The sequence below is a fragment of the Pteronotus mesoamericanus genome, unplaced genomic scaffold, assembly GCF_021234165.1.
Source record: "Pteronotus mesoamericanus isolate MK-2021 breed Mesoamerican mustached bat unplaced genomic scaffold, CSHL_Meso_final scaffold_1135, whole genome shotgun sequence".
Taxonomy (NCBI): domain Eukaryota; kingdom Metazoa; phylum Chordata; class Mammalia; order Chiroptera; family Mormoopidae; genus Pteronotus; species Pteronotus mesoamericanus.
Window position 1 is genome coordinate 91,986 of NW_026555300.1, and position 27,366 is coordinate 119,351.

Consider the following 27,366-nt stretch of genomic DNA (forward strand, 5'->3'; position numbering starts at 1 on the left):
CCTCTGCTGTGGTATTGTGTATCTGAAGAGCTGGCATCTACTTTGAGATGAAAGGTAACAATTTTCAGTCCTTGTAACATTGTTTCCTCCCCATCCTTCACACCCCCAGGCATTAGACCTAATAACTATAGAAAACTGATGCATAGTTATTATAATAGCACCTCCACATTATTTCAGTGACCTCACGGTTAAAGACAACAAGCCATAGATTTTGATTGGAGGCATAACCCTTGCTGGGGGCACAGTCTGATATGGGCAGATGAAATCACATAATGAACACTTGATTTTTGCAGGACCAACTACTAATACCGCATATATTCTGGTAAGACCGTCTTGATTGGGGCTTTGGCCTATTACCTCTCACCCACTCTCTGTGGTTAAATGGGACTGACCCAGCTTCCTAGCTCCTGGTTGTGCACCAGTCAATGTAATCCATCACACTGGCTACGCCTGTCAGTTTAGGTATGAACGTGTAAACCAAGATCAAGAACGTGAGTCTGTCTTGGGATTTTTGGTGCAAGCACACCATTTCAGCCTAAAGACATAAAGAGAACCAACCTGAGAACAAAGTCTACTCAGTACCTGGACCTGGAGGAGGACAGATTCTCAATGCCATAATCTGAGCATCTGGATCCACCTGTGCTTGAACCCATTCCAACCCCAGTGTTTCCAGTTATGGGAGGCGATCATTAGTCAACAGCTATCATAACTGACTTATGAAAGCAATAATATAAATGGAGTCACTTTAAAGTGAAGCTGAGCTGCCACCCCAGAGGAACTGCCTTGCACATCTCACATCAAACATTGGAATGTTAAAAACGTTTGGACTGGACCTAAGCAACCGTGTGTCCCAAAGAACTGTTTGCAAAGACAAGACAGCAGAAACCCTGGCCAGGTGGTTCAGTTGGTTAGAGCATCGTCTTGATAGGCCAAGGTTGTGGGTTCGATCCCTGGGCCGGGCACATATAAGAACCAGCCAATGAGTATATGAAAAAGAACAACAAAATTGATGTTTTTTTCTCACTCTCTCTGAAATATTTTAAAAATTTTTTAAATATTTTTTAAAAACAACAAAGCAGACATTATGACTACTAGACTGAATACTTCTGGAGTGGAAATTAAAAACATTGTTTAGAATTAGTTATTATGTTAGCTTATCGGCACCAGCAGAAATGCCTTCCTATTTTTTTAAACTTCTGTGTGCATAGGAAATGTCTAAGAGACTTTTGAAAATTTTTGATTTTTGAGACTCAATAAGAGAAATTCAACTTCACACCTAATCAAAGCAATGCAACTTGAATAATCCATGAAATACTAATTTTGCCTTTCAAATAGGCAAGTTGGGGGCAAAAACAAGATCTCATATATTGCTGTTTGGAGTACAAATTGATACTGCTTTTCTGAAAGATACCATCAATATTTATCAGAAAATGTCAAGAAGCTTATACTCAAATAATTTTGTTCAAATTCAGTATTCATGTGCGCTCAAAACATACATACAAGTATGTCTATTGTGCACATTTATACAATAGCCCAAACTTGGAATTACATGTCCCGCAATATATTAAATACATTATGACATCATGCACTAAACTATTGTGTACTTATAAAATAAAATGACATTTTTCACATAAAAAAAAAGAAATGCCTTCCTCCCATTGGTGTAATTGTCCCCTTCCCTTTCTCATAAACACCCATTACCTTTGTCTCCAAGTTACAGCACTACTTGAGCGTCTGTCCGCATCAGTGCTTCCTAGATACATAAATAGCTCTTCTTACTGATCTCAAATAAATGCTTATTCCCTCTCACTTTGAAAGGCCCTTTTATTTTTGGGTTAACACTTAGAAAGCAATGAGTAGCTGGAGAGGAAAGATGAATGAAAGTTGTACTTCTTTGGAGGAACTACTTCAAGTCGTCAACATTTCGTCCTTAGCACATTAAAAATGGGATTATGCTCTTCCCATTGGAGAAGAAATTGAATGGAAGTTTTTCAATGTGCTTTGATTACTTTCTCTAATGAAAAAAGGTAGCACAGTAAAAGTCTGATTGTTGCGTGACCCATTTGTCATGGTTTACTGGGGACAAGTTTGCTCAGCCTCCAAGGCAGACACATTCACTCCTGTTTGTTGTTGTTCTGTTAACTTACCTGCTCTTGGGGGTACAGAGATCCCAGCATTTTAGATGTTACTATGTATGTGCCCAGCCACTGTATTGTGCCAATACCATTTTCTGGTTTTGATAATGTACTATAGTTATATTACCACAGGAGGGAGCTGGCTGATGGGTACATGGAAACTCTGTATACTATTTGTGTGTGTGTGTGTGACTCTATTACTATTCCCTCCACCCAAAATTTTAAAGACAATGTCTTGGCTCTAGCTACATAGCTCAATTGGTTAGAGCATCGTCCTCATGAGTCAAGGTAGCAGGTTTGATCTCTGGTGGAGGCACATATAAGAATTAACAAGGGAATGCATAAATAAGCAGAACGACAAACTAACGTTTCTCTCTGTCTTTCTCCCTCCCTCCCCCCCCCCTCTAAAAATCAATACATAAAAATAGAAAAAGAAAGAAAGTGTCTTGGGCACGACTTCAGATGAGGTAAGGTCTTGGGGTGGGTGGAGCCATAGCCACACACACTGGATTATGGGGAAGATGTTGTCATTGATGGCTTCTGGTTTCCTGAGTTGCTTGTGAGAAGGAAACTGTACACCAGGTGGTGTGGAGAACCAGAGTGTCAGAGGAAAACGTCTCCCCACGCATCCTAGGGACAACGTGGGCAGTTGGAGAACTTCCATTGCCCCAGTCCCCCTTCTTTAACTGTAAAACTGAAGACAGGATCTTTGTCTGGGTAAAAGTGACGCTATGATCACCGGATTCCTGTCCCTGCTTTGCCTCGGTGAGTCTCCAGGACTGGGAGGGATGGGTTTAGGTAGGTGAGAAAATCCACGGTAGAGTGGGGATACCACGGGAAAAATGGCAAGTACAGAAACAATAATAACATCTGTGGATTGGACACGTGGCTCCGGTCAGGCTTTTGTGGGCTCTGATATCCTCATGTCTTCGTTCCGATGTTCACACAAAAAGAGGAGGAACCCAAGGTTCAGAGACTGTGCTGGCACCCTGGGTTTACTCAGCTGAGACATTCGGAGCTCGGATGGGATCTCCAAACCTATCCTCCAAACACCACAGTCTTGACATGGATGTTCCATTGGCCTGTAGGAGGGCAGGGTCTACAGGGTGTGAAAAGCTACAGGTTTGGGTGTGAACCAGGGGTGCCGAGAAGAGCAATGACTGGGGGTGACAGCTAAGAAGAAAATTTTCTGACCAGCCCTATCTATCCTCAGCCTGATTTTAACTGTCCTCGACTTGAACATAATGCAATCAAACAGCCCTTAGCCTGTAAAAACAAAAGAAAAAGAAAAACAAACAAACAAACAAAACGACCTGAATTATAATCTTGGGTTGGGCTCGGAGGAGCTCTCTCAACTTTGGACCAACAGCTTCGCCTCCCTCAGCCCCCAGCTCCTCCTTCGTGAGGGCGGTGTGTGGAGGGGGTATCAGGACTGATCTGCCCCAGTTCCTTCCTCCTTCTGGGTACAGCTCTTCCCTTTGGGGTAATGCTCCTCCCACACATACACTTGAACTTTAGAGATGGCGGTTGTCACCATACCCCAGACCTCCAGCTACAGGGCAGACCATGCTGAGCAGCCGCAGGCTGACTTCATTCTCCCCTATTCACTTCCTGTACCACAAACTCTTTCCATTTGGTTGAGGGAGAAAACCCTCCCCAACACTCTACAGTAAAATAACCATTGATCATTGAAGTGGTAAGGATAAACATGACAATCCAAGAAAATATGAAAGGAAAATAGAGGTAAATGTTCCATTTAGAGAGGGCAAAAGGACTGACTAATCGCAAAAGCTTTGTTACAGCTCTCAATGCAATAAATCAGAAAGGGTTGCTGGAAGGCTCTCTATAAACCTAACTTCTGAAGGACAAACAATGGAACAAAAGTAAAAGGTACAAAATAAACCCAGGGAAATACCTGCAAGGAACACAGCAGATCTTGAACAAACCGGTCATGCGTTCTCTGCCTCCTTGCTGCTAAAAGACAAGGACTTCATTTATCTCTCATGAGAGTTTCTCTTCCAGGGCTTTGCCTGGGCTTTGAAGATGAACACAAGAATGGTGAGTTGTCTTCCACATAAACTCTGTTTCTGCACCCCAAGTTTCATGACTTTTTTTAAAAAATCATTTTCAATTACAGTTGACATACAATATTATATTAGTTTCAAGTGTGCAACATAGTCATTAGACAATTACATACCTTACTTACAAAGTGATCCCCCCAATAAATCTAGTCCCCACCTGGCACTGTACACAGCTGTTACAATATTATTGACTGTATTCGCTGTGCTGCACTTTACCTCCCTGTGACTGTTTTGTAACTGCCAATTTGTACTTCTTAATCTCTTCACCTTTTTCACCCAGCCCCCCAACCCCCCTCCCTTCCGACAGTTTTCAATCTGTTCGCTGTATCTACAAGTTTGTTTCTGTTTTGTCTGTTCATTTATTTTGTTTTTAGATTCCACACAGAAGTGAAATCATATGGCATTTGTATTTCTCTGTCTGACTTATTTCACTCAGCATAATAATACCCTCTAGATCCATCCACGTTGCTGCAAATGGCAAAATTTCATTATTTTTGATGGCTGAATCATATGACCTTTTACCTTTCATTATCCGAATTCTGGGGGAGAGTTTGTGGTCATCAAGATAAAGAGTCAAGTAAAGGATATGATTGTCTAACCACATGCTATACACCTGAAACTAATATAACATATTGAATGTAAACTATAATTGAATAATAAAATTTTATCCCTGGCCGGATGGTTCAGTTAGTTGAAGCATTGCCCAGGACACCAATAGGTTACAGGTTTGATTCCTGGTCAGAGCAGATGCCTCGGTTGCGGGTTGGACCCCCGCTCGGGGCACATATGGGAGGCAACAGACTGATGTTTCTCCCTCACATCAATGTTTCTCTCTCTCTCTCCACCCCCCCCCTTCCTCTCTCTCTAAAATCAATAAATATATCCTTGGGTGAGGATTAAAAAGAAAAAAAAATTAAAGAAAAAGGATAGAGTCCAACTAATTCTGAATTCTTTCCAGAGAAACTTCCCAAACCCTCCCTCAAAGCCTTACCGGGACCGGTGGTTGAGCGCCGTGCTAATGTGACCCTGAAGTGCCACTGTCACTTCCAGAATGTGACGGCCATGCTGGGGAAGTTGCAGGACCCTGGGTACAAGCAGGAGCAGCACTCGGCAGGATACGATGCTGAATTCGTCCTCGTGGGTCTGGAGCCTGAAACTGCTGGCACGTACTTCTGTGCCTACCAGACAATGGGCTCCCACGAGTGGTCCGAGAAGAGCGAACCTCTGCAGCTGGTGATCACAGGTGAGCAGGGCAGCCTCAGGTTTCCTCCCCGATGCACATATTCCTTGTCCTGTGATGGGACCTGGCAGGGGGAGGAGGAATCCAGGAGACAGACAGACGGGCGTGACTCTTCGGGTGCAGGGAAATGGAGACATGAGAACAAGACTCTCACCGGGGCTTCCGAGGAGGCCTCGATGATGTAGGTGGGGGACAGTGTGTTAAAATAGAGGTATTAATAGAAAATCTGAGGTGCCGCAAGGCCATGGGATGAAGAGACAGTTGTCACTAGAGAGATAGTTTGGTACAGTTCCCAAGCAGTTGGGGGCACCCTGTGCCACGCAGAGCCTCATGAGTCAGGAAGCAGCCGGAGGGAACGAGCCTTTATTCTGGTTTCTCTGGGAGTCAACAGGCTTTAGACGGGGGCATAGAGACTGCGCAGGTTATCTGGGACCCGGCCCTGGGGTGATGCGGGCAGGGGAAGAGAGGCCCCGAGTGCGAGAGGCCAATGAAGGAGGTGGTTGGGAGTGTGGGCTCCCGGCGGGTTAGGTTGCATTTGAGCGGCGTGCTCCAGAGGGAGTTGCTGCCGATCTCTCGGAATTGCTAAGCCTGGCAGGGGAATCCCCCTGAAGGCAGCAAGGTCCCCGCGTGTCAAAGCGTCAGAGGTAGAAAATAAAAGGCATGGTTAACACAGAGCGATGGGTGAGCATGTCCCCACTGCAGTGAAAAATGGGAAGCGCCGGTCCTTCCCTTCACTCTGACCCCTTCGTCCTCTTCAGTATCAGGCCTGAAACCGTCCCCCTCAGTCAACATAAAGGCTGGGATGACTCCAGGTCACAGTATGACACTCTGATGTCTGATTCCATGCCTGAGAACTGAGGGTATCATTATTGCTCTGCTGAAAATGGGAATCCAGAACCCATACAAACTGAGAAAGTAATAAAAAACCAAACATCATGGTGGCATAAAACATGCCTTGTTTTTGTTCCTTCCTTCAACAACAAAGATTCAGCATCCATCTGCCGATGAAAGTGTCTCAGTGGGAGTCATGGGATCCAGCACCACCTGCCAAGGGGCCAGGGAGGAGCCTCACCTGCCTGCGCATCAGGTCAGGGGCGCACAGACCTCAGTACCAGCTGCGGGACCTGCGGGAGACAGTGCACTGGTTCCAGCCTGTCTTGACTGTGGTCTGGAAACCCCTGAAGAACATGGGCTTAGACCACACCTACAGATGAGAAGGCTTTTGTGTGAGTCTACAAACCAAAACTGAGTCATGAAGAAACAGAAAATCTGAACAGAACAATAATGGGCAAAAAGAATGAATCACTAAGGAGGAAAAAAAAAAAACCTCAACCACAACAAAGAAAGCCCAAGACCACATGGATTCACTGGTGAATTCTGCCAAACATTTAGAGAAGAAACAATGCCATCCTAATCAAACTCTTCCAAAAACACTGAAAAGGAAGAAACACTACCACACTCATTTTACCATGATACTAAAGGCAGGTGAGGACACTACGAGAAAAGTAAACTACAGGCCAATATCCCAGATGACTATAGATGCAAAAATTCTCAACGCAATGTTAGCAACTGAATTCACCAGCACATTAAAAGGATTATATACCATGATCAAGTGGGATTTATTCCTGGGATGCAAGGATGAATTGACATACATAAATCAATAACTGTGATAATCACATTCATAAGATGAGGAATAAAAATCACATGATCATTTCAACAGATACAGACAAAGCACTGAACAAAATACATCTTTTTGAGGTAAAAACTCTCAGCCAAGTGGGTATAAAGGGAATGTGCCTCAACATAAGAAAGACCCTCTACAACAAGCTGACAGCTAATATCATACTCAATGGTAAAAGGTTGAAATCTTTTCCTCCAAGACCAGGTACCCACTCTTACCACTCCTGTTCAACATGGTACTAGAAATGCTAACCAGAGCGATCAGGCAAGACAAAGAAGTAAAAGGAATCCAAACGGGAAAGGAAGAAGTTAAATGGTCACCCACAGAGTGGGTATTATTATAAACATTTTAAAGAGGTGGACTAATAGATGGCCATTGAATTAGTTGATTTCTCCAAGAGCCATGATTATAATTCAGATTTATTGCTTTTTACAGTATATTTAAATCCTAGGATGGTGCTTCTTCATAATTTCCTTTATTTTCTATACCTTCTGTGTTACCTTTGCATCTTAAAACTTTTCTGTATGATTTTCTTTAGTCTTGGCAGTAATTTCCATGATAAGCACGTAATATGTGAAACCTATTGCTAATTACAAATTATAACAAAATTAAATTTGTCTTTATTTAAGGATAATATTCTCTTATATATAGGAAATCCTAAAGACTCAACCAAAAACAGAACTAATAATCAAATTCAGTAAAGTTGCAAGATATAAAATCAACATACAGAAATCAGTTTCATTCCTGTACACTAACTACAAAGTATCTGTACAAGAATTAAAGAACACAATCCCAATCACAACAGCACACACACAAAAAAAATAGTTAGAAATAAATTTAACCAAGGAAGTGAAATATCTCTACACTGAAAACTACAAGACTCTGATGAAAGAAATTGAAGACACAAAGAAATGGAAAGATATCCCATGCTCACAAATCAAAAGAATTATTGTTAAAATGTCCATATTGCCCATCATCTATAGATTCAATGCAACCTCTATCAAAATGCCAATGACATTTTTTACAGAAATAAAACAATCCTAAAAGGTGTACGATACAGACAGAAGATTCTGAACAGCCAAAGCATCCTAAGAAAGAAGAACAAAGTTGGAGATACCATACTCCCTGATCTTAAACTATATGACAAGGCTATAGTAATCAAAACAGCATGGTTATGGCATAAAAACAGGCATATAGATCAATGGAACAGAATAGAGAGCCCAGGAATAAACTGTTGCATATACAATCAGTTAATATTTGACAAGGGTGCCATGAATGCTCAATGGGAAAAGGATAATCTCATCAACAAAGGGTGATGGGAAAACTGGATAACCACATGCAGAAGAATGAATTTGGTTCCCTGTCTTACACTGCTCACAAAAATTAACTCTAAATGGATTAAAAATTTAAACATAAGGCTTCCAGACCATAAAACTTACAAGAAAACAAGGGAAAATCCCCTTGACACTGGCGTTGGCAACAATTTTTCAGAGATGACATCAAAAGCACAAGAAACAAAGACAAAAATAAGTAAGTAGGACTGCATCAAACTAAACAGCATGCACACAGCAGAGGAAACCATCAACAAAATGAAAGGGCAACCTACCAAACGGGAAGAAATATTTGCAAAATGGCAGTGCTCCTGGGTGAAAGAGGTGAGGGACTTAAGTAGCACAAATGGGGGCTACACAATAGTCATGGGGAATTAAGTAAAGCATAGGAAATATAGTTAAATAATATTGTGATAGCTATGTATGGTGCCAGTTGGGATAATGGAAATATCAAGGGAAACACTATGTAAATTATGTGATTGTCTAACCACTGAGCTGTGCACCCAAAACCAATAAATAATAACAATAATAATAATAATAATAATAATAAAAAACAGCCCTGGCTGAGTGGCTCAGTTAGTTGGAGCATCATGCGATACACCAAAATGTTGTGGGTTCAATCCCCGGTTGGGCGCATACCTTGGCTGCGGGTTTGATCCCTGGTCAGGGTGTATTCGGCAGGCAGCCAATCGATGTTTCTCTCGCATCAATGTCTCTCTCTCTCTCTCTCTCTCTCTCTCTCTCTCTCTCATCAATGAACACATTCTCAGGGGAAGAATAAAAAATAATAAATTTTTTTTTAATAAAATAAAAACAAAACAAAATGGTAGTGCCCTATCCCAGGTTAGGGAAAATTGGCAAGAGAGGGGAGAAATTAGAAGTGTCACTCATAAATATTTTTGTTAATAATATTGTGTTAATAAAAATATTTTTGTTAATAACAATATCAAACTCCAGGAGTATTAAGAAGCATAATCTAACATCCTGGCCCTCATTTGGAGACCCAGTGAGACATTCTATTCTCTGCTTCCCATAAAGTCTGTAAGTAGAACATGAACACCTATGCCCCTGAGGTTCCCACTATGACTACTTTTCTTTACTATTTTTTTAAAGATTTTATTTATTTACTTTAAGAGAGAAGGGAGGGGAGGGAGAAAGAGAGGGAGAGAAACATCGAGAGGGGAGGGAGAGCTGCCTCTCACAATGCCACCAACTGGGCATCTGGCCCACAACCCCGGTGTGTGCCCTGACCGGGAATCAAACCAGTGGCTTTTTGGTTTGCAGTGCAATGCCCAGCCCACTGAGCCACACCAGGCGTCAGAACTGACTACTCTTCTTGCCTCCTGTTTTCTAGATATCCGCGATGCTCCTGGAGCTTCCTCAGTAAAAACAGGTACAATAGTGAGAGAAGAGGTGTTTTGACCAATTGTATCCACCTCGAGGCAAGGGATCCCTTTTGATTAAAAGGTACAGGGAGAACCTGAGTGCTCACTCTCTCAATGCTTTGGGAGGAACCAGTGCCTTTTAGGAAAGATGACCTCTAAGCCACTCCTGAAAATCCTGGTGAGTAAAACACCCTGAGGTGCGTTGTCTGTCATCTTTCATAACGAAAAACTATGCTGGAGTTTCGTGAAACATGGGGGTAAGTTTGTGTGACTGGCTTGGCAAATGGGACTGGGACCCATGGAGTTCAAGTTACCTTGGGGATATGTGTCATCAAGGACTTGATAAAACTTGAAGGTTCTCAAAAATAAGGGAGTATTAAATTCTTTTTCTCTGATGTTGCTTTTCCAAGGAGAGTTGACTAAGATTCTGTCCTCAGAGATTCTCGTAAAGATTGGGGCTTTTGGTAGCTTAAAGCTGAAACAGGAGCTCATCCAAACTTTATGGCACCTAGATGCTTAATCATCCTTTCTCTCAGCAACTCAGAGCCTCTCTGCCATGTACTCCAAAGAGCCAAGACGGTTAAAGGTTGTCACTGGAGTCTATGCTGGTATAATTTGTTTTTTCAATGAATCTTTTTATTGATTTTTTGAAAGAGAAACATCAACCCATTGCTCCGCATATTTACGCATTCAATGGCTGGTTCTTGCATGAGCCCTGACCAGGGATCAAACCCACAACCCTGGCACATGGGGACAACGCTCTAACCAACTGAGCTACCCGGCAAGGACTAATTCATTTTTTTCAAAGAAGATATTCTCTGGGGAATCTTTGCAAAATAAATACTACTATTTGAAAATGTTCTTATGTTGTATTAGCTGGTTTGGGGCGTGACTGCTACTCCAGCTCTAGGAACATAGTTTACACCAGGAATGAATGTTTCCTTGGACAGGTCTGAGATCTGAGAGAGTCAAGGAGCATGGAAGTATCAGAAATGAGGTGGGAAGTCTAGAGAGGTGTGAGAGGGAAGAAGTAGAAAAACTTTTATATCTTTAGCTCGGTGTAACTTATTTTCTTCCATTTCTACTAATATATAATTCACATTCCATAACTGCACCCTTTTAAAGTGTACAGTTTGCAAGGCTGTGCAACCATCGCCACTAATAAAACACCCAAAATGAAACCTCATACCCACTAAGCAGTCAGTCCTCATTCCGCTCTCCCACCAGGTCCTGCAAACCATTAATGTGCTTATTCTGGACATTTCCTGCCAATGGAATCACACAACATATGGTCTTTTGCGTCTGGCTTCTTTCACTCAGCATCGTGATTTCAAGGGTCATCCGTGATGTAGCAGGTGTCAGGGCTTTGTTCCTTTTCATGGCTGAATAATATTCCATTGTATGGATAGACCATCCTTGTTTCTCCATCCATTCGTTGATGGGCACTTGGGTTGTTGGTACCTTCCGGCTACTCTGACTAGTGCTGCTATTAACAGGAGTGTACAAGTGACTGAGTTCCTGCTTTCCATGGGGTTCTACCTATGAGTAGGCTTGCTGGGCCATATGGCAACTCTATGTTTAACTTTTTGAGGACCTGCCAGACAGTTTTCCAATGTGGCTGCACGATTTTACCTTCCCACCAGCCATATATGTGGGTTCCAATATCCCCACATCCTTGCCAACCCTTGTTAATTTCCTTTCATTTTATTATAGCCATCCAAGTGGGTGTGCATATCATTTCTTAAAATGTACTTTCTGAGTTCACACTTATGCCACCACAATTCTAAACAGAATAACAAATCTCTAAGCAGAGATAAGCTGTTTGCACCCGGTATATGCATGCCCCAAAGCTGCCCAGAAGGGACCCTATACTCCCGTTCTGTGCAGACCAATAATGAATTTCATCACCTAACTTTGCCACAAGGGCAGGCGTTCTTTCTGGTGCCTGTGTAAAGCTGTATCATTGCTCAGTGAGACTCCTCCAGACCAATATCATAGATCTTTTATAATTTACGTTGGAAACAGGAGTGTGAAATTTTACCAGGATATGTGAACATCTCAGGGTGAACTCAGTTCTTCGGGTTGTGGGGCCATAGGAAGAGAATTTTGTAAGAATTTACTTCTCTTTTCCAACGAATTGCTATATGAGAAAAACTGCAGGCTGAACAAAAAGAGAAGTAGATGGTTAAAGCAGGGCTGATGTCTCTCTGCTTCCATCGAGGAACAACTATTCCTGCCCTGTGTTCGTCTGTCCACGCAGATGCCTTGACAGAACTGTTGCTTTTGAGGGTCTCTTGGATGTGATGCCAACGGAAGCAGACTCTTAAATATTAGTGCAAAAGTGACCCTGTAGGGGCGTGGGGAAGAAGGACTTCAAGGAAAGGAGACTAAACAACGGTGGGATATTCCAGTCCCTCAGCTCAATCCTGCAGGAAAGCACAGGGGACAGAAAAGGACACAGATACAGGAGGCCAGGGAGCTAGGGCATCCATGCCGCCACAAATTCCCAGGCATCTGGGATCCTTCCTGATGCAAATGCTCACGTAGGAAAGGGGAGAAGGCGGACCTTTCCGTGCCTAAAAATGGCAAAGGTCCGGGGGCACCTGGGTGCGGGAGCGCTCACGGCGCCTGTACACAGGGAGCTGGGTGTGGGTGGGCTGCTGGGAGAGGAAACCGCCATTCTCAGAGCAGCCTCGTTGTCCTGCACAGTGAGGCAGCTTCCACCCCGGGGGCTCGAGCCGGCACTCGTCAGCGTTGCCTCTCTCTTCACGTCAGGTCGTCTTACCTCCCTTCGGTTCATGGGGGCTTGACTGGCAGGTAAAACGGGAAGATGTTTAATGTGATGATGTGATGTAAGTATCCACTGTGGAAGGCTTTCCCCCTTGAGTTAATGAACACATCCCTCACCTCGTATATTTACCTGTTTTCTTTTTCTTTGCTCAGAGTGCTTAAGATCTACTGTCGTAGCAGATTTTTAAATGTTTTAAATCCTCATCCAAGGATATATTTATTGATTTTAGAGAGAGAGGGAGCAGGATGAGGAGGGAGAGAGACATCAATGTGAGGGAGAAACATCGATCGGTTGCCCCCTGTATGCACCCCGACTGGGGACCAAACTTGCAACCTAGGTATATGCCCTGACTGGGAATTGAACCCATGACCTTTTGATACATGGGATGATATTCCAACCAACCAAGCCACACCCGTATCCTTTTACCACCTCTCCTTATTTCCCCTGCCCCTCACCTCCTGGCAACCAATATTCTACTCTGTTTCTGTGACATTATTATTATTGTTATTCTTCTTCTTATTATTAAGATTCCACATATAAGTAATACCATACAGCATTTGGCTTTGTCTGGCCTTTTTCACTTAGCATCACGCCCTCCAGGTCCCTCCATGTTGTTGCAAATGGCATGCTGCCCTTCTCACTCACGGCGTAGTTCATGTTGTACGTACACCATGCAGACAACGATTCCTGGGCTCGGGGAGAGCGTGGGCTTTCATTCCCCTGTGCCGGAACCTGCCACTACCTCTGCAGTGTTACAGCTGGTCGGGTACATGCTATCTCCCCAGATTATCAGTTCCCTGGCACAGGTTCAGAATATCGCGTCTCTCCAACTTGGGCGCCCCATGGCCCCCCTGGCCGTGTGGCAGGCTGGCCTGATGGGGTAGACACACCAGGATCCAAGTCCATCCTTCCCGCGTGACCTTGGGGAAACGCATCTGACTCCCTGGTACTTGGTTGGCTTATGAATGAAATGGGGATGGTGAACCAATCTTGCGGGCGTATTGTCAAGGTGAGAAAGAGCACGCGTGAACCTGCCGCAAGCGACTCACCATAACCAACCAGTATCCCCGCCGCCAGTGAAATGTTGGTGGGGGATTTCTCACGTGCGAGGCCTGCTCTGTAAATGCTGGCCCACGTAATGTTGTCCAGCGAAGTAACTGCTGTCGCTGCCCTCCCTTTCAAGGGAGAAGATGAAACAAAATACTTCAAGCAATGGGACATCCCCGCTCTGGAGCGACAGCTCCACTTTAAAAAGAAAAAAACATTTTTCAATTGCAGTTGACATTCAGTATTATATTAGTTTCAGGTGTGCAGCATAGTGGTTAGGCATTTATATGCCTTACATGTTGATCACCCGAATAAGTCTCGCACCCACCTGGCACGGCACGTAGTTATTACAATATTAGGGACTACGTTCCCTGTGCTGGACTGTCCATCCCCGTGACGGTTTTCTAACTGCCAGTTTGTATTCCTTAATCCCTTCTCCTTTGTCACCCAGCCCCTCCAAACCTCCTCCCATCGGGCGACCACCAGTCTGTGCCCTGTGTCTATGAGTCTGTTTCTGCTGTGTGTGTTCATTTATTTTGTTTTTTAGATGCCACATATTAGAGAAATCATATGGTTCTTATCTTCCTCTGCATGATACAGCAGTCCCACTTCTGGGTATTCATCTGAAGAAATCCAAAACGCTAATTTGAAAACATACATGCACCTGTGTTCACTGCAGCATTATTTACAATTTACAATGGATAGGCACTTTGGCCAACCTAAGTGCCTATCAGTAGATGAGTGGATAAAAAAGCTGTGGTGCATTTACACAATGGAATATTACTCAGCCATGAAAAAGAATGAAATATTGCCACTTGTGACAGAATGGATGGACCTTATGCCGAGAGGTATAAGGCAGCTCCCTGTTTTGAAGCCACGGTGTCTGGCTCCTCTTACCTGTTCTGCTAAATTCTGTCAGTGTGTGTTCCAGAAGCCCAGCTGATTCTCTGACCTGCTCCTCTCCTTCCAGACACCAGAATCATCTTCGTCACCACCTTCAGCTGCCTCATCATCTTCCTCCTCTTTCCCTCTGTCTTCCTCATCTACAGATACAATCGGCAAGGTGAGTTCGTAGCAATGCCCAATAAAACCATCGGGGCAGGGGAGTAAAGGGAATGATTCTTTAATTTGATAAACTCCCCCTGTGTGTATGTGTGTGTGTGTGTGTTTTAATAGGTTCATCACATGAAGAAGCCACCAAGAGGTAGATCGATATACTTGGCAGGTCTCTCCCGTCATCCTTCAGAGACCCATTGGCCCAGACCCCATTTTTCAGGCCCAACTGCACCCTGTTCCCCGACAACACCCCTCTCTCAGGCCGAGCTGTGACCTTCCTCCTCTCCTCTCCAAAGCCCTTATCATCCCTCCAAAATCTTCATCCCCCATACTTGACTGTATGTTTCTCTCTCTCTCTCAGAACTGGATTTGCCAAGCAGGAGGCGTCAGGTAAGTGACAAGGGAAGAACCCAGGAGAGAACAGAGGGCAGCTGGACTCCTGCTGACTGAGAATTGAGGTGTTTTTGTTTCTGATTCTCACACACACGCAGGTTTATCCATGCTGGAAAGAGAATCTCTCTCGGTGAGTTCTCCCCATTGGAATTCCCCTAAGAGCTGTCTTAGCAGCCGGGCTGGTCCTACCTGCTTCCCCGAACTCTGCTTACATAACGCCCCAGCTCACACCATCAGGAGGCCCGTGACCATGGTGTCTAAAAACATGTGCTTTGACCGAACTCCTAAAAACAGAGAGTAGAATGGTGGTTACGAGGGGCTGGGGGGCGGAGGAATCGGGGAGATGATGGTTAGGAGTACAAACTTGTAACTCGTAAATAAATGTCCTGAAGATCTAACACACAATATGTATAGCCCACAATATATGTTATAAACTTCAGAGTCACTAAGAGGACAGGTGGAAGTTGCTCTCACGACACACATACAAAAGGTAATTGAAGGTAATTACATGCCCTTTGGAAATACTGGCTAACATCACAGTGGTGAGCGAATTGCAGTATATAAATATATCATATCAATAGGTTGTACACCTTAAACTTATACAATGCCATATGTCAATTATATCTCAAAAAACAAACAAATAATCAAACAACAAACAAAAAAGCCATAGCCCTCAAATTACAAAGTAGCTGAATCTCAGCTCCCAATGTCTCCTATTTATCAACAGTGTTGTCTGAGACAAATCAGGCAGTCCCTGGGATTTGAACCCTGCGTTTCCTCCCCTATCTAGTGGCAACGAAACTCCCCATTGAAAAGGCTTGTGCAAGTCTAGCAAGGTCATGAACATAAAGGGCTTCCTGGAGTTGCTGGCAAATCTTAATTGTGAGGTAGACAATGTGAAAGCATCAATGAACAAATGTTAATCAAATACACCGACTGTTTTACTACTGAAAATACTGCTGATTTGTGATTTCACATTGATTAGCATTCCCTCTAAGAGTGACATCAGATAACTTTATATCATTTCCCACAGGACACAGAGGTTCATCAGCTCATTCTTTATGTCAAAGCAAATAGACGATTACCAGGAGGTGCAAGGAGTTCACGGGCGTGCTGAAAAAATACCTATGCACATTGCATTCATTTAGATATAAATCTACATCTACAGATGTAGATAGATAAATGTAAATATATTCAAAATTATAAAAAAAGGCATGGTTCACAAATTAAGCACCCGCTAACAAGTCTAGTCCACTTCACATGCTGGATTAATGTGATTCGTTCAGAAATTATTAATAATGTTATAACAATATAATATTAAGATATGGCACCTTCATGCACTGGAGTACTATTCCGCTATTAAAAGGAAGAAACTACCAATGCATGTAGTAAGCAGATGCACTTCAAAAACATTGTGCTAAGTGAAATAAGCCAGATACAAAGGACTATATATAGCATTGCTCCAGTTATATAAAATCTCCAGAAAAGGCAAGTAAGTTGTTGCCTCTGGCTGCAGTGAGTGTGGGGTGGGGGCGGGAGGCAGGAGAGCAAGGTTGAACTGCAGACAGGCGCCAGGGGACTCGGGCCAGGGGTGACGCAGGTTCTCAAAGTGTTGGCTGCGTCGTTCTACAAATGTGCTGGAAGTCATCTAATTGTACACTTATAATAGGGGGATTTTGTGGGAACTTACTAGGGACATTATACATTATTTATTTATAAATGATACCTCAATAAAATTGTTTAAAACAAAAAAAAAAAACAATATTACAGTGCCAGTAGGTGTTCTCATAGGGTGGTAGTTCTCAAAGACACCTTTGCAATGACTTTTACTGGCACCAGTCAGCACTGGTTGTCAGAACCCTTTCATTAATACTAGAGTCAAAACCCTCATTCCCCGTGAAGCACGGCCAACATAAAACGTTGTGTATCCGGGCCGTCCGATACCACAGCCCTCAGCCGCGCGTAGCTGTCGCACATTTGAAATACGGCTCGTCCTGCATCGTATGAACGCACCTAATCTCGGCTGAAACATGACTTGCTTGGCTTATTTTTACATTTAATTTAATTTTAATTTATCTAAATTTAAGTAGCCACGTGTGGCTCAAGGCTACCACATTAGACACCTCAGTTCTAAATGCTGGCGTGTACCCATCTTTGTTCCCCAAAGACTGAAGACCCCCAGGAAGACACCTCTGCTGATGTGAACAACAAGGCACCGTCTGAGGAGGAGCCCCCAGGATCTTGTGAATGAGCGGCTGGAGAAAGGACTTCTCCCCTGGGGAGGAGGGTTTGGATTCAGGTGGCTGAGGTGACTAGACACATGGAAATCCTCATCGCGTTGTGTCATCAGCTCATCATCCATGCTAATAAAATTAAGGTTTTTCTTCTGGCTTCTGGCCCTCTCAAAAATTACTGGATGGGTTTTCCTAAAATCTGGAGTCTGGCTTTAGCATAGTTTGACTTAAAACATAGGCTAAGCCCTGGCTGGTGTGGCTCACTGAATTGAGTGCCAGCCTGCGAACCAAAGGGTCTCCGGTTCGATTCCCAATCAGGGCACATGCCTGGGTTGCAAGCCAGGTCCCCAGTGGGGGGATGGAGGGGGCGCATGAGAGGCAACCACACATTGACGTGTGTTCTCTCCTCTTTCTCCCTCCTTTACCCTCTCTCTAAAAATAAAGAAAGAAAATCTTTAAAAAAACATTAAACATTTTTTTTTAAAACCATAAGCTAAGACTATGTCCTACATATATGGGCTGGTGATACTCATCATAGTCACTTGGGGAGCTGTGGACAGCACCACGCAAATGGAAAATGGTCCCCCAGAGAAGCCTGTGGGGCTGCAGTCAGGTAAGGCATTCTCTAGACACAGGGCTTTTGAAAAGGAGCACAGAACACGAGCCAGTGATGAGCTAGCAACAGCATCCCTACGCAGCATGTAGCCCGGTCAGCTGCTAAATGTATTTGAGTCACGATTCTCTCTCATGCTGTGCTGAGCAGCCACATAGTCTCACGCCTAGACCAGTTTCCTCTTTGACGTGACTGCCACCATATTTCTGTTTGTATTATTTCCTCAACGTTTTTAAATTTTTAAAGTGTATTGATTTTAGAGAGAGAGGAAGGGAGAATGAAAGAGAGAAAGAAACATTGGTCTGTGGTTCCATTTATGTACGCATTCATTGGTTGTTTCTTTTCTTTTTAAAGATTTTCTTTATTTATTTTTAGGGAAGGGAGGGAGAAAGAAAGAGAAATATCAATGTATGGTTGCTTCTCGAGCGCCTCCTACTGGGGACTTGGGTCTACAACCCAGGCATGTGCCCTGACTGGGAATCGAACCAGCGACCCTTGGTTCACGGGCCAGCATTCAATCCACTGAGCCACACCAGCCAGGGCCATTGGTTGATTCTTGTACGTACCCTGACCAGGGATCAAACCTGCAACCCATCTTGGAGGATCTGGGGGATACTCTAACCCACGGAGATACCCAGCCAGGAATATATAAAAATACTCTTAATGCATAAGCATATGAGGAATGACTTTCCTCTTTTTAAAAAAGAAAGTCACTGAATAACATAAATGGAAATATCCACACCAACCTTATTTTCTTAACACTAGTGTTTTGCTTCCCAATCTCTTTCCTTTCTCTCTTCTCCAAAAGTAAACATTTTTCAAGGTTGTGCATATTGTTCCTGGGTGTTTTTCATACTTTCACAACCCAGCCATCTATTAATAGTCCACATATGGCACTGTTTTATGTTGATATATACATATGAAACACTCGTTTAAAAGAATGTATGCACCCCTATGGCCACTGAAGCATTATTTACTGTAGCCAAAATTTGGAAGCAACCCAAGTGTCCACCAATAGACAAGTGGATCTAAAAGATGTAGTACATATATACAATGAAATATTACTCAGCCATAAAAAGAATGCAATCTGAACATTTGTGGCAGCCTGGATGGACCTAGAGGATACTGTGCTCAGTGAAATAAGTCAGGGAAAGACCAATATCATACGGTTTCACTCATACGTGAAGTCTAAAAAAAATAAATAAATGAACTCAACAGAAACAGACTCAGATACAGAGAAGAGTCTGATGGTTGCTGGAGGGGGAAAAGGGTGGCAGGACTCAGTGAAAAAGGTGAAGGAATTGAGAAGTACAGGTTGGGATTGTGAAATCGTCATGGGGATATAAGTTACAGCACAGGGAATATAGACAGTAACATTCTAGTCACTATGTACGGTGCCAGGTGGGCACTGTAATTCTTGGGAGATCAGCTCGTAAGTTACGTAAATGTCTAATCACTATGTTGTACACCTGAAACTAATATAAAATAATATTAAATTTTAACTGTAACTAAAAAAATTAATTAAAAACTAAATCTATGGGGGACATATATACATATATATGGATGAGTTCATAGTGCACGTTACAATTATGTGACCTTTTTTTATTGCCTTCCCCATTAGGCTTTTGAAACTTATCCAGATGGTTTTTGTGGGCCTGGTTCATTGTTTACTGTGCAGCATTCAGTTGTTAACCCTACCATGGAATATTGTACCTCCATAAAAAAGGGATGGGGCACTCTTACAAGCCACAATATATATGGACCTTGAAAACATTATTATTATAAGTGCAAGAAGTCAAACGCAAAAAGCTACACATTGTAGCATCCCATTTATGAATAAATCCTTAGAGACAGCATGCAGGTCAGTGGCTTGCAGGTGGCTGGGGAGGGGGAATGAGAAGAGACTGCAGAAAGGCAGGCGGTTTCCTGCTGCAGGGATGAGAAAACGTGAAAATAGAGAGTGGTGTTGGTCGCATAACCTTGTGAGTATACTAAAAGACGCTGAGATGTGCACTTTATCTGAAGTTACTTTACCTGAAGTTCATTCTTTTTTTTTTAAGTCCTCACCTGAGGGTATGTTTATTGATTTGAGAGAGAGAGGAAGAGATGGAGAGACACATCACCGTGAGAAACATCCATCAGTTTCCAACCAGGGATTGAACCTGCAACCTTTGGGTGTTCGGGACAACGCTCCAACCAACCACCAACTGAGCCCCCCAGGCAGGGCTGAAATTGATTCTTATCGATGGTGTGAGGAGATGTAATTTTTCCATTTAGATCATCAATTACCCTAGTGCCCTCTATTGAAAGGCTCTTTTTCATTTAAATTGTGTCTTCAATTTATTGAAATATAAGCATTTCTATTTCATCCAGCCCATCTTCCATTATTAGAGTTGTTCAGACACTTGACTGGAAATGACATAGTTAAGAAAAACTTACCTTAAAAGGAAGTGAACTGAACTAGATCAAACAGGACAAGGTGGATACATATGAAAAGCATAATGTTCCATTCAAGTTGCAGAACAACATTATCATATGATATTATGGATGTAGGTTTTTCCTAAAGGAAACTTTCTATTGCAGAATAGTGTGCATGTGTAAAAACATACAAATTATAAAGAACAGTTCAATGACTTTCCACAAAGTGACGCGCCCTTGAAACCAGCATCTTGATTAAGAAATCAAACCTCGCCAATCATCCCAGAAGACCTCCTTGCTCTCTCGCAAGTGAATACTACATCCCTCCAGAGGTAACGATCATTGTAATCTCTTCCCCTATAGATTGGTTTTGCCTAGTTTTGAAATATATGTACATGGGATAATAAACACAAGAAGTGTGTAGGAAGGAAGGAAGGGAGGGAGGGAGGGGGGATGGAGGGAGGAAGGAAAGAAGGAAGGAAGATAGGAAGGAAGAAAGGATTGAATCATGTAATCAAACTAAGGAAAATACCAAGCTAGAGACAGCCTCACACAACTGCCTCCTGTACTCAAACACCACTTAGACTTTGCTTCCGTCTCTTATCTCTATTTATTTGCGTTATCATTATTACGCAAACCAGCTGTGCTTCTGAGCCTGAGGCTCATAGTGACAATTGCAGGCTTACAGTCTTACAGACTTTTAGCCAAAGAGGAAAGGGGGACTTTTTCCTTATTGGATCCGTTTAGAAAAAGCTATTTAGTAGCTGCCTTTGGAAGATGCTAAGAAGTCAACTCACAAAAGTTTTAAACACAGAACAAAAATCCAGTGTTCATCTTGCCTTTCATTTATAACCATTTCTCAGGACAAGCAAATAGTTGAGGAGGCTAAGTTTCTACTCATACAATTACTACAACTAATACACAAAGAAAAAAAATCTCCTCCAGGTCTTATCTTTAGCTAAAGCACACCTGACTTACCAGGAGTAATAACAGAGGAGGTACTTCAACGTCTGTCACACAGAAAATATTAATACATGATAGATAAAACATCCAGAGATAAAGCAGAAGGGTAGCCCTGGCTGGGTAGCTCAATTGGCTACAGCACTGTTCAGGTACAACGAGGTTGCAGGATTGATTCCCGGTCAGGGTACATACAAGAAATCAACCAATGAATGCAGAAATAAGTGAAACAACAATTTCTTTCTTTCTCTTCCTCCCTTTTCCTCTCTCTCTCTCAAATCAATAAATAAAAAATTTAAAAATAAAAAAGAAGGGAAATCAGATGGGTAGAATCAAAACATTATTTTTCTAGTCTTACCAATAACAGTTTCAGAACTGATTTAAAACCCAGGCTCCTGCTGATTCCTGGAACCAGAGCTGAGCAAACTTTTTCTGAAAAGGAGCAGAGAGTAATGTTTTCAGCTTCTGTTGGCTGTAGGGTCTGTTGAGTCTATTCAACTCTGCTGTTGGAGCACTAAGGCTCCTGTGGCTCATATGTGAACAAGTAGGTGTAGCTGTGTTCCAATAAAACTTTATTTACAAACCCAAGTGGTGGGCCATATTGGCCAACCCCTGCCCTCGAAAAGTGCTTTGTGAAATCTGAACCAGAAGTGCCAGAATAAGAATTAAATCATAGCAGGAAATACTTGTGCTAGGGTACAAAGGAAGACATTTTATTTATTTTATTTTATTTTATTTTACCTCTTCTCAGTTTCTGGATCTGTAAAAGAGGAGAACAAGCAGGACTGGGTGGTTTCTGGGGTCCTTCCTGTCTGTGACCTGCTAAGCCTCAGGTGCCATCCATCCTAGAGTGGGCGTGGTTTTGCCCAGGGAGGGGGCCCAACGACTTGCTATCTAAAGAGGCCCAGCTGGTCCTGCTACTCAGATGGGGCCTGTGTTGTAGGAAGCTTTGCAGCTCGTGGCTTTGCTTGTACAGCCTGAGTTACGTCAGAAGTTCAGTGGGCGACACTGGGTTGAGAAACGGATAAAGGGGACCAAGAGCAGGGAGGCCTCTGGAGTCAGGGCCTCTGATTGTTTTATCTCCTTTGTTCCTCCCCCAATCCCAAGCCACTAGAGTTCCGGAACAGAGGTGGGGGAGGGAGCAAGGGGCGGGCGCTGCAGACACCCAGCTCCCCCCACCGCCCCCCCGCCCCGCACATGCCCTAGGGCGCCATCGGGAGTCAGTAACGAAACACAGGTGCAAAGGTGATGGCCTCAGAGCATAGAAACCCAAACACGGGGCAGCCTTCTGAGTGGGAGGTCCCGTTTGCACTGGGTTCATGCCCAGGAAGCTGGTGTGTTGGCATTTCATTTCACCCAGAAGCTCCCAGAAATGGCTCCTCTCACCTCGCTAGCCCCCAGGCTGTTGCCAAGGTCACAGGGAGGGTAGGTAACAAGGTGGGGGGGGGGGAGTAGCAAGGAGGGGCAGGGGTAGCAAGGAGGGATTGGAGTATTTCTTTTCCTCTTGCCACAGGAGCCATTCACTCTAACACTTGGGAGCTCTTGGCCACCATCTGTCTCACCATGCGGAGGAAGCTGGTCTTTCCTGAGAATCACGAAGATGACTCAGACACGGCATCCAGGAAAGGAGACCAGTGATGCTGCCTACGCGTTTTGGGGGTTGTTTTTTTTTTTTTCCTTCTAATTGCTTCCAAAACTCAGCCTCCTTGCAGCTTTCTTGTCCAATCATTTTTGGCACCCTCTGCACCAGAAGCAAAAGAAAACAAAACCCAAGAAGTCCTTTGAGTCTAAGCTAGTCTGAGAAGAGATTTTTGTTTGGATCAAACCATCTGGACAAATATTTGACGATTAAAATGGATGACTCTACTAGAAATCATTCACGGACATCCATTCTAGAATTTACCCTCCTTAGATTAGGAGAGTAAGTTGTCTTTATTTTTTGAAATCCTCACCCAAGGACATGTCTGCTGAGAGAGAGAGAGAGGGAGGAGGTGCAGAGAGAAGCGTCGATGTGAGAGAGAAGCATTAATTGGTTGCCTCCCACATTTGCCCCCACCCAGGATGAAACCTGACCGCGGATCAAACCCACGACCTTCGGGTGCACAGGACGACGCTCCAACAAACTGAGCCACCCGGCCAGGGCACAAGTCTTTCGTTTCAATAAAGCGATTCCTGACCATTTATTTTCTGAAGTCAGGAATACAGTAGCAAGTGGAGTCCAGGTTTGCTTCCTTACTACATGGGACATGCTGAGAGGAGGCCAAAAACCACAAGAAAAGGAGTGTCCCCCATTGTTAGCCAGTATTTGATATAAGTTCTGGGTGCTGTGAACTTGGGAAGATTTCTTAAAATCTCTGGAAGTCCACGTTCTCATCAGACAGGTAGCTAATAGGGTTGCTGTGAGCAAGATGACCAACCCTCCCAGTTTTCCCAGGACTGGGGGATTCCCAGGACAGGGGAATGAGGAACTTCCCCGGACACGGACATTTCAGGGCTGAAACTGAATGTTCCAGGCAAATCGGAATGAGCTGGTCACCTAGTCGTAAGTATATCCATTGTAAAGATGTAGGGATGATCACTAGGGTGATTCAGAAAACAACTTTTTCCCTTTTCCTCCACCCCCATCATACCCACCTCATAGGTTTCTTTACCTGTGCCCTTGGGAGACACCTAAGGCAAGTCCTAGGACCTTTACAATCTTCTTAGATATAATGACTTAGAGTCACTGTTTCCCTGTTGGGGTTTTTTTCTGTAGTCACATGGCAAGGAAAAACAGTGCCAGTTGAGACATGGAACTGCTTTTGCCTGCGGTGAGCTTGGTCAGCTTTTTCTTTATCTCGACACCTGGAGCTGCGACGCTTCCTCCCCCTCTCTCTCAAGGCCGCAGTCTTCTCACCTGAAATTAGTTCTCCGTGCAGGTAAGCGCGTCTCCTCCAGCGGGTCACCGCCGACGACGGCGTCAATCTTGGGGCGTCCGCCGGGCCAATTCCATCTTCTCTCTGCAGGGTTCGCCTGCCACCTCCAGGTGGCGCTCTTGGAAAGGATGTAAGGCACTTGATTCGTTCACATTCATTCTCACTTTCCCTCCCTCTCTCCCTCCCTCCTTCCGTCCCCTCTCTCTCATTCTCTCCATCCCACTCCCTCTCCTGCCTCTCCAAACTGTCCCTCAATGTCTTTAGGGCTATTAGCCATAATCTTGATCCCTTGAGAAGTCTCAAACATGAGCCAGACCCCGTGGTTCTCTGGGGCCTGCACCTCAGCCCATGTTAAGTACTGAGTGGTCCATTTCAGGCTCCCCGACTCCCACCCCTTGAAGCTTGAAGTGAGACACCGCCATCCTCCCCGCACCCGCACGTTGGTGGATCCGAGTGAAGGGTATGTGGGTCTTCAGGGCACTGTTTTGACTCTTGCAACTTCTCTGTAAGTTTGACAGTATGTCCCAAAAAGTTCTCAAATGTATATGAAAAAGACAGGAGGGCGATAGTCCAAGGAGCTTCTATTTTGTTTGGCAGCTACAAAATAGTCACGGGGATGCAAAGTCCAGCTCAGGAAATACAGTCAATAATATTGTAGTAACTATGTACGGTGCCAGGTGGGGACTAGAATTATTGGGGTGTTCACTTCGTAGAGTATATAATTGTCTGGCCACTATGCTGTGCCCCTGAACTAATATAAATAATATGAAATGTCAACTATAAGTGAAATTTCTTTAAAAATATTTTAGAAGTTTTTGTTTTGCTTCACTACAAAAAAAAAATAAGGTGAAGACATGTAAGTTAATGCTTTTTAAATTATTTCATAATATGATGTATTGCAGCTCTTTTATCTCTGAGGGGCCTCTCTTCCCCTCTCTCGCTTCTGAGACTCCAGGAGACCCCACTCAACACAGAACCATTTCCCCATGACCAGTGGTCCTTCCTCCACAGCAGACATTTCTCGGGGTTTCCCTGGGCTGGCCCGGCACAAAGTCAAATAGAAAAAGCTTGTCGATGATCCCGGATCCTAGTACTTATCTCAGTTTATAATTACACATTCATTAGTGTGATTGTGTGATTACTATGTTTCTAGCACCAGACTGTCAGCCCATCGGGGGTCCCTTTTCACTCTACTGTATGCTGAGCCCAAAGTGCCACTCGTAAATACTAACAGCCAGACTGATGGCGCTATGACCAGGCGCCTGAGAGTCTTCTGCAGCTTTGCAGGGATTGTTAGGGCGTGTGCTCCTCACGAGGGCCCCAGGGGGTTATGGCAGGAAGAAAGGGAGGCACAGAGACGGGGAGCCAGTTGCCCCGGTAGGAAAGGCAGGGCGAGGCTTCAGACCAGACCGCGGTGTTCAGAGCCCACACCTCAACCTCTGCCGATGACGCGGCCTCTGCTAGGTCAGCCAGGAGTGAACCACGTGCGCCGCTCTCGCCCGCCAGGATCTCCAGCACTAGGCTGAGCTCAGTGCAGAAGAAATGAGGACGAAGTGTGCGGCGCCGAATGGGACAGGCACAGTCTCGGCCAATCAAAAAAGGGCTGCCCAAGGTTTCCCGGACCACAGTGTTCTCCGGAGGAAGCAGCTTGCAACCCTGGGACAGTGCGTAATTATATTATAAAGGTGATAATAGCTATGTAATATGATATGTGATGATATCTGTGTCATATGTGATATCTCTATGATATGTTGTGATAGGTGTTATATTATAGAAATGTTATATATGTTGTATGATAAATATAACATTTATATAGTATGTTCTATTGCATAAATATAATGTTACATTATGCAATATTTAAATGATATATTTACATAATATGATAGGCTATTACTATATCTCAGATAAAGAGTATTATAATGATATGTTATAATTATATATAATTATGCAATATAATTATATTTATAATTATAGAAATGTTTTAACCACACCTAAGAAAATTAACAATTCTATAATTGCCAATCCGTATTAAAAGGATCCAACTGTCAAAAAAAAGTTTTAGAGAATGTCATAATATAATATTCATAACATTAAGAATGAGAATTATTGAATATAACAATTATATACTATGTATAATACTGGTATAATATATTATATATAATATCCTATATAATTACATTTATGCTTTATAATTATAGAAACATTTAAGAGACTCAAACTCAGAATATGAATGAATACATTTGTACTCATAAGCCAGCACATAGTCCATGTTTTAAGTATTTTTCAATGTTTAAGAGACTTTGGCCTTTGAGAGGTCGGAGGTCAGCTTCAGCAACTCGTATGCAGGGAAGAATCCAAGCTGAGATTTCTGAGCTGAAATCATTCATTCGTCTTCGTGAGGGAGGAGGCCGACCCTTTGGCTTGAGGAACTCGAACACTGACCGGAGGTCCTCATTCACGGTGACCGCTAGTGCCGTTGTTATTCCTGCTTCTACAACGTTCCATTCGTAATGGTCAATGTGTTCTCTAGGATGACAAACGCCCTCTACAGCTCTCCCTCTACAGCTCTCCCTCTACAGCTCTCCGAATTTCTTCCTGAGCCCTCCCCAGGATTTCCTTTCCCATCCACATTCCTCCCAACAGTCTCAAGGCCACCTGGGCTTTTTTCTGCCATGTGTCTCCAAACGCCCCCAGCCCCTACCTACTCCCCAAAGCCGCGACCGCATTCTTCGGTGCTTGTGACAGCAGCACCCCGTTTCCAGGTACTAAAATCTGTATTAGGTTGCTCCGGCAGCCATAGATACGACAGACTGGGTGACTTAAACAACAGAAATGCGTTGTCTCTCTGTTCTGGAGGCTGAAGTTCCAGGTCCGCATGTCACAGGCCTGGTTTCTTCTGAGGCCATGAGGGCTTGTGTGTCTTCACCTCATCTTCCCTCTGCGCATGTGTGTGCCCTAATCTCCTTTTCTTGTGAGGACACCAGTCATACCGTGTGTCAGGGCCCACTCTCATGACCTCATTTTAACGTGACTACCTCAGTAAAGACCTGCATCTCCAAATAAGGTCACATTCCGCGGTCCAGGGG

General features: G+C 43.7%; 1 protein-coding gene across 1 annotated transcript; it reads left to right on the forward strand.

Moving 5' to 3' along the window:
- The first annotated feature begins 2,866 nt into the window (after window positions 1-2,866).
- Window positions 2,867-17,391, forward strand: LOC129081582 (V-set and transmembrane domain-containing protein 1-like). The gene is made up of 9 exons (XM_054587247.1): window positions 2,867-2,900; window positions 4,158-4,193; window positions 5,175-5,459; window positions 9,823-9,861; window positions 14,662-14,754; window positions 14,868-14,895; window positions 15,109-15,137; window positions 15,239-15,270; window positions 17,308-17,391. The coding sequence occupies exons 1-9, from the start codon at window positions 2,867-2,869 to the stop codon at window positions 17,389-17,391; spliced, it is 660 nt and encodes a 219-aa protein (XP_054443222.1).
- Window positions 17,392-27,366: the final 9,975 nt, after the last annotated feature.